At 38.2% G+C, this 8,811-nt stretch overlaps 1 protein-coding gene across 1 annotated transcript; it reads left to right on the top strand.

The window, feature by feature from the left end:
• Positions 1-7,487: 7,487 nt before the first annotated feature.
• LOC102268570 (olfactory receptor 7C2) lies at positions 7,488-8,439 on the top strand. The gene is given in 2 exon segments (XM_005905685.2): positions 7,488-7,957; positions 7,959-8,439. Coding segments are annotated over 2 exon segments (951 nt in total).
• The last annotated feature ends 372 nt before the right edge of the window (positions 8,440-8,811 follow it).

Here is an 8,811-nt window from a genome sequence, read left to right on the forward strand (position 1 = left end):
CTTACTAATATACTTCTTCTGTGAGAAGTCACTTCTCTTTTGCTGCTTTCAAGGTCCTCTCTGTCTTTCTCTTTTGTCAGTTTGATTACAATATGTCTCAGGATAGATCTCTTTAAGTTTATCCTGCTTAGAATATTTTGATCTTCCTGAACACACAGATTCATTTCTTTCATCAACTTTGGGAACTTTTCAGTCATTATTTTTTTAAACATTTGTTCTGCCACTTTCCCTCAACTACTCTTCTGGGACTCCCTTTATACATAAATTGTTGCATCCTCCTGGTTTCTTTTAATTCTTTGTACATGGCTCTCTTTAGCTCTCAGAGTATATTTAAGACAGTTTATATTTAAGTCTTTTTCTGACAAGCCCAGAGTCTCAAATTCAGATTCTACTATTTGATTTGTTCTTGTGAAAGAGTCAAACTTTCTCATTTCTATGCATGTATCATATTTATCCTCCTTATTGTTGAAAATTAAATATTGTGAATATTAAATTGTCACAATTTCAGAAATTGAGATATATTGCTGTTGTATTGTAGACTGTATTTGTTTGTTTGCTTAATGATTTTTATAAACTAAATTTTATAGACTATATTTTTTACTATATGGGATCACTAAAGTCTCTGTTCTGTTATCTTAATGATCAACTAATGATAGATTTCCTAAACTCTGGATCCAAATAAACTTTCTCAAACTTTATTGTTTGGCTGTGTGTGTGTGTGTGTGTGTGTGCATGCCTGTGTACAATTGGACTTCTTTTAATCCTCTGCTGAACATTTAATAATTATTTACCTTTGTCTTCACATGCTACTTGCCCAGAGCCTTGACTATTAGTCAGAGGTGAGAAATTAGGGTTGTTTTTTTTTTTTTTCCTGATCAGGCTTTCTGCCTAGTCTTTTAAATTCTAAATGATATGTGAATACTTTCATAGTCATACTTCCAAAGCATCTCCCTCTCCAGTCTTTCCTCCCAGAAATTTCAGCGTGCCTACTATTTGCCCCATTTTATATCTTCTGCCCCAGACACCAGGAGGCAAAGTAACTTGGAATCTCTCTTCGAAGTAAATTCTGCGAATCCTTTGAGAAGTCAAAAGAAAGGTCAAACAGAAAGCCACATCTTTTGGTTTTCCATCACTAAGAATCCACACAGGGACTGTGGTGCCATCTGTAACACTGCTACTGACCCAAGAAGGGGATGTTGGGGAAATAATAAGTTCAATTATCAAAAAGTTTTCTAATCTGATTCCAGTTGCCTTTTTCTTAAGTGTTCACTTCTTTGCTCTGAACCGTCAGTAGTTTTTCATATTCATGAAGTTGATACTGACCATTTTCCCCAGTATTTTACGTGTTTTTGTGGAGTGTTAAGACATTAGAGTTTCCTGTAAAAGCAGAAAAGTTTGGAAAGGAGAGGACAGAGAGAATAGGAATTGAAATCAAAAGTATAACGAGTTTCAAGGAAGAAATGTTGACATGTCAAACATCAGAAGATAATTAAATGGATGATCATCAGATGAGGCTGCTAGTAGATTATTAGTGATATTAACAGGCACAAGTTAGTTGATATTAAAATGGGAAGCCAGATTATGGGAGAAAATAGATGAAAAAAATGTTTCAACTATAGGAAGTACCCAATGGTTCTAAAACTTGGGAATTCAGATCCACCATGAGCAGAATAGAAAACAGCACTTCCCTCATGAATGGAGAAAAGGAAGTAAAATCTAACAGACATGCAAGATCATATCTAAGCACCCTAAGTGATGGCCTGTTCCTATTTTCTGAAAATGTTTTGATATTGTTATGACTTTAAAAACAGTACCTTATGAATTAATAAAGATGGTGTTATCCTCTGGATTGTAATATCAACGAGGGTCTAATGGACTTGTTTTGACCTTGTAAAGCTATGGATATCTGCAGAGTCCTGCCTATATAGCCAGACATCCACCTCTTACCTTACCAAATTTCTCTCATTGCATGCCTGGAAACTTCTGTAGATCGCACCTTGAATAGTGTGAATAGAAGTCATTAGAAATGGTTTTGTTGGGAGTTGGGTATGTGCCAGTTCTTTGTTGACAACTCCAAGTCCAGATGCTTGGGACTCATGTGGTCCTGAACCATTTGCCACCATGTCTTTGATAGTCAAACAGATTTCAACTAAAATGTTGAGGAAATACTCATGAGAAAGGACACTAGAGACAAGACATATGGAGAAAAGAGCATCATGACTAAGGTGATGGGAAGGAGTATGCATATCTCAAAGCCAATGTGCTCCCATGGGTACAACCCTAGCAGAAAAAAAGCTCCTTTCTATTTTAGCTTCCTCACTCATGGGAACCAAATTTCTCCTAGAATAGAGTGACATGGAACAATTAACTTAATGAGAAGTTGTGAGAATTCAACCTCTGAAGCCCCAGAAATGGTAAATATGTCCCTTTCTCCTCTCACTACAGCTCCACAGTCCCAGGAAGGAGGAAGTTCAGCAGTGCCCTTTCAGAGAATGTATGCCTGATGTCACCTCCCTGCACTTCCTTGGAGCTGAGTTGACCATCCATCACCCAGGAAAGAAAGGACCAAGGAAACTAGAGACCCACTGAGGGTGTGCCATGGGAAACAGGTACGGAGACAGGCAGAATTCTCAGAGTATTAACATGGGTGGCACAAATGAGGATAACACAATGGTAAGAGTCCATTTGCTAAAACATTCTACACAATTCACATCCTGAGTCTCTTTCAATCTCTTTCAGCTTCCTCCTCTCTTTTGAAACCCAATTCTGAGAACATCTCACCATTCTAATGGGAACTGATGCTTTGGCTGCCAAAATGTCTCCAGAGGTTCTTATCCAACTATCTTAGACATTTTTAAGGAGCCGTTACAGGTTCCTATATTCTCCTCTATCAAAGATGCACCTTTATTCTTTCATCTATCAAATTTCATTAATTCATTCAAAAAAGAAACATTCCCTTGGGTTCCATATAGTTAACACTTGCAAATCAGTTTATACATCTTCTCACATTAAGTTAGTTAATGATTCTGGCTCTCAGTTTTAAATTTTGTAAAATGGGGATCATGGTACTATCCACTTCATAACATTAAGATGATTAAGTTCAAGGATAAAATGTATTTTTTAATTTGTATTTATTTTTGGCTGTGTTAGGTCCACTGCTGCAAGGGCTTTTCTCTAGCTACAGCTTGTGTGGGCTACTGTCTAGGCATGGTGCACAGCTTCTCACTGCTGTGACTTCTCTTGTTATGGAGCACAGGCTTTAGGGCACTCTGGCTTCAGTGCCTGTGGCTCCAGGGCTCTAGAGCACAGGCTCAGGAATTGTGGCACAGGGGCTTAATTGCTCCTTAGCATGTGGGATCTTCCCCAATCAGAGATCGAACACATGTCTGCTCCACTGGCAGGCAGATTCTTTACTACAGAGCCACCAGGAAAGCCCAGGAGATAATGCCTTTTAAGTTCCTAAATTGTCCCTAACACTCTGTGATCATCTATACATATTAATCGTTATCACTGCATTACTGTAAACACATATTCATCCTTTTAAAAAAGTAGTGAAGTTCAGTGTCTGCCTGAGACAGTGGGTAGAATGGGTTAAGGAGGTCAAAAGATACAGATTTCCAGTTGTAAAATAAATCATGGGAATATAATGTACAGCATGGTGACTATAGTTAATAACACTGAATAGTATATTTGGAAGTTCCTATGCTAGTAAAGTAATGCTCAAAATTCTCCAAGCCAGGCTTCAGCAATATGTGAACCGTGAACTTCCTGATGTTCAAGCTGGTTTTAGAAAAGGCAGAGGAACCAGAGATCCAATTGCCAACATCTGCTGGATCATGGAAAAAGCAAGAGTTCCAGAAAAGCGTCTATTTCTGCTTTATTGACTATGCCAAAGTCTTTGACTGTGTGGATCACAATAAACTGTGGAAAATTCTGAAAGAGATGGGAATACCAGAACACCTGATCTGCCTCTTGAGAAATTTGTATGCAGATCAGGAAGCAACAGTTAGAACTGGACGTGGAACAACAGACTGGTTCCAAATAGGAAAAGGAGTTGGTCAAGGCTGTATATTGTCACCCTGTTTATTTAATTTATATGCAGAGTACATCATGAGAAACGCTGGACTGGAAGAAACACAAGCTGGAATCAAGATTGTCGGGAGAAATATCAATAACCTCATATATGCAGATGACACCACCCTTATGGCAGAAAGTGAAGAGGAACTAAAAAGCCTCTTGATGAAAGTGAAAGTGGAGAGTGAAAAAGTTGGCTTAAAGCTCAACATTCAGAAAACAAAGATCATGGCATCCGGTCCCACCACTTCATGGGAAATGATGGGGAAACAGTGGAACAGTGTCAGACTTTATTTTTCTGGGCTCCAAAATCACTACAGATGGTGACTGCAGCCGTGAAATTAAAAGACGCTTACTCCTTGGAAGGAAAGTTATGACCAACCTAGATAGCATATTCAAAACCACAGACATTACTTTGCCAACAAAGGTTCGTCTACTCAAGGCTATGGTTTTTCCTGTGGTCATGATTGGATGTGAGAGTTGGACTGTGAAGAAGGCTGAGCGCCGAAGAATTGATGCCTTTGAACTGTGGTGTTGGAGAAGACTCTTGAGAGTCCCTTGGACTGCAAGGAGATCCAACTAGTCCATTCTGAAGGAGATCAGCCCTGGGATTTCTTTGGAAGGAATGATGCTAAAGCTGAAACTCCAGTACTTTGGCTACCTCATGCGAGGAGTTGACTCATTGGAAAAGACTCTGATGCTGGGAGGGATTGTGGGCAAGAGGAGAAGGGGATGACAGAGGATGAGATGGCTGAATGGCATCACTGACTCGATGGACGTGAGTCTCAGTGAACTCCAGGAGATGGTGATGGACAGGGAGGCCTGGCGTGCTGGCGATTCATGGGGTCGCAAAAGAGTCGGACACGACTGAGCAACTGATCTGATCTGATGAGACTAGATCTTAGAAGTTCTTATCACAAGAAAAAAATGTCATAATTATGTATGGAAATAGTTGTTAATTATACCTATTATGGTCATCAGTTTGCAGTATATACACATATCAATCATTATGCCATACACCTGAAACTAATATAATGTTATTTGCTAACTATACCTCAATACCGGAGAAGGCAATGGCACCCACTCCAGTACTCTTGCCTGGAGAACCCCATGGGCGGAGGAGCCTGGTAGGCTGCAGTCCATTGGGTCGCTAAGAGTCGGACAGGGCTGAGTAACTTCACTTTCACTTTTCACTTTCATGCATTGGAGAAGGGAATGGCAAGCCACTCAAGTGTTCTTGCCTGGAGAATCCCAGGGATGGCAGAGCCTGGTGGGCTGCCGCCTATGGGGTTGCACAGAGTCGGACATGACTGAAGTGACTTAGCAGCAGCATACCTCAATACAGGGCATCCCCGGTGACTCAGCAGTAAAGAATCCGCTAGCAGTGCAGGAGCCACAGGAGTCGGTGGTTTTAATCCCTGGGTTGAGAAGATCCACTAGGGGAGGAAAAGCCAACCAGTTCCATTATTCCTACAGGGATAATCCCATGGACTGAGAAGCCTGGCGGCCTACAGTCCATAGGGTCACAAAGAATCAGACATGACGGAAGTGACTTAGCAGACACACAGGAATTGTCATGATAATAAAAAGGGCTAAGGCTATTAAACATAGCACAGGTGCTCGACATTTGGTAATCCTCAATTTTTAGCTTATATAATAAATTTATCATTCTCATTTATTTTATATTTGTGGTTTCCAGTTCCTGTTCCAGATTTCTATTTTTGTTACTATTTGAAATGATTGTAATCTGTTTTTAAGAGATTTAACTATAATTATGAATGCTATTTTTTCTCTCATACTCATTTTTTCTGCCTATTTTCATTTTTGAATAATTTGAGATTTACAGAAAAGTTACACAGGTAGGAAGTACAGAGATTTCCATAATGATGATAATGTTTTGGAACTAGATAGAAATGATTTTTGTAAAACATTACAATATATCAGCATCTGCAATTGAATGTCACCTTAACATAGCTATTGGTATTTACAAATTTGTGTTATATCCACTACCTTGTTAAAATTATATTCAGTGAAAGAGGTTTTCAGCTTTCAATTCATTATCAGAAACCAATCTATAATCTTCAAACAACAATTTCAGATCTCAAGGGTGTTAGTAAATAGTATTTGTGATTGTAAACTTTCTTTTTTTCTTCAATACTTAAAGGGGAATTCTTTTAATGTTTCTCTCACACATTTCCATGGTAATTTTGAAGGTAAGTTTTGATGTTCTAATTATTGATCTGTTATCCTACATGCTGAATTTACCAATCAATAAATTTATTTCTTAGAGATTTTCAATTTTTAATGAGGATTTACAAGTAATATCATCTTGCAAAGTTAGGTATTTTCTTCTATATGTGTCCGTTTTTCTCTTTCCTAATTTTAGGGATTTCTGTTCTTTCTCTTTCTTTTTATTGCTTTCATTAAGCATCTGATTTTCTCTATTTGACTTTTGTCAAAGAATTAGCACTGGAATTTATTTCTTGGTTGTAACATTTTTCTTCTTCTTCATTTATTAGCTCTGCTTTTAACTTAATTTTCTGCTTTATTTAGTTTTGTTTTGTAAAACTTAACTGCATCTTCAAATTTTAAAATGTTTTTCACTCTTGAGATAGAGTACCTGTTTGTTTATTTTTGAAAGAAATAGTAGGATAAAATGAATCTAGACTTTTGTTGCCAATCAAAGGTGATTCCTGTCCACAATTTAGTGTATCTTGTTACAGGTCATTTCCCCTTGGGTTTGTACAAGTATGTGTCTAATTATAAAGATCTGTATGCTGATTTAATTTCTCAAGGCCAGAAAAGCAAGTCAACTATCCTCTCATAGCAAGTGTTTGAAATTTTATTTTTCTTTCCACATGATGGAATTTTTCCTTCTTAATCTTTTTTGAAGAGGCATAAATTCTAGCAATGAAGACGGTATCCCTCATAAAGCAATAGTGGAAAGAATTTTTGTCTAACATTTATTGCCTTTTTACACTTTCTTTTATGAACCTTTAATATCCTATGTCTTTTTCTAAATTCATGCATTAATCTTTCTATGATTTACACTTAGGACTTTATAGATTAAATACATTAATTTTTATCAGTCAAAAGATTATTTTTTATATCCTAATTCTTTCCATAGTATATTCTTATTTATAATTTTTCAACTTATGGTACAATTATTGATCTTTTCTCCCCTTATTTCTACCAAATACTTTTTATTCAGAGAGAGCTATTGAACCTAGGAACAGATTTTCCAAGTAGCAATGGCAACCACAATTTGTTACCAAATAGATCAAATTTTTAGCCCCAAATGAATGACATCTCCCTGGGTTTGGATTAAGGATATTTCTGTCATTCAAAGTAATTATTATCTGGAGTGAATTCTGTGTTTCTTTTCAGCTGATTCTGACAAACCCAGCAGCCACATGGAAATAAACCAAACAAGAAGCTTTCTCCTCCTGGGATTCACAGAGGACCCAGACCTGCAGCCTCTCTTCTTTGGGCTGTTTCTGTTCTTGTACCTGGTCACATTTGCTGGGAACCTGGCCATCATCCTGGCCATCATCTCAGACCCCCACCTCCACACCCCCATGTACTTCTTTCTCTCCAACCTGTCATTTGCAAATATCAATTTCACCTCCACCACCATCCCAAAGATGCTGTGGAACATCCAGACATAGAGCAAAGTTATCACTTATGAAGGCTGCATCATCCAGATATTTTTGTTCTTTGTATTTGGATGCTTGGACATTTTAATCCTGAGTGTGATGGCCTATGACCGCTTTGTGGCCATCTGTCACCCTCTGCACTATATGGTCATCATTAACCCTTGGGTCTGTGGGACACTGACTGTGGGTTCCTGGTGCCTCAGTGTCACAAGCTCCCTGCTTGAGACTGACTGTTTTGAGGCTGTCCTTCTGCATGAACATGAAGATCCCACACTTTTTTTGCAATCTTCTTAAAGTCCTGAAGTTCACATGTTCTGACACCCTCATCAATAACGTAGTGGTGTGTTTTGTGGCTATTATTCTAGGTGTTTTTCCTCTCTTTTGAATCCTCTTTTCTTACTCTCAGATTTTCTCCTCCATCCTTAGAATTTCATCAGCCAGGGGCAAGTATAAAGCTTTTTCCACCTGTGGATCTCACCTTTTTGTGATTTCTTTGTTTTATAGCACAGGCCTAGGGGTCTACCTCAGTTCTGCAGTCACTTCATCCTCTAGGACAATTCTGGTGGCCTCAGTGATGTACACTGTGGTCACCCCCATGATGAACACCTTCATCTACAGTCTGAGGAACAGAGACATGAAGGGGACCCTAGGGAGACTCCTCAGCAGGGCACCATCTCTCAATGATGGGATTGTTGTAGGACTCTCATAAGTAGCAAGGATCAAACCATTGGTAGGCATTTTTCACAGTCTTGGAAATATCTAAACATTAGTTTAATTTTTCTAGTTCTGTAATCACTATATCTTACTGTGCCTTAACTTTGACTATATTTAAAGATGGTGTATTATTTTTCTGGGGCTCTTATGACAAAGTACCATAAATCAATTGGCTTAAATAACAGAAATTTATTGTCTCACAGTTCTAGAGACTAAAATTCTGAAAACAAGGGGTAAGCAGGGTCCGTTCATCCTGAAGCTGTGATCAAAAACCTGTTGCATACCTAGCTTTTTTTAGTTTGCTTTCTGTAGTTTTCTAGTTTCATACAATTGTGGTCAAGGAAAATGCTTGATGTAATTTCTGTTC

The sequence above is a fragment of the Bos mutus genome, chromosome 7, assembly GCF_027580195.1.
Source record: "Bos mutus isolate GX-2022 chromosome 7, NWIPB_WYAK_1.1, whole genome shotgun sequence".
NCBI lineage: Eukaryota > Metazoa > Chordata > Mammalia > Artiodactyla > Bovidae > Bos > Bos mutus.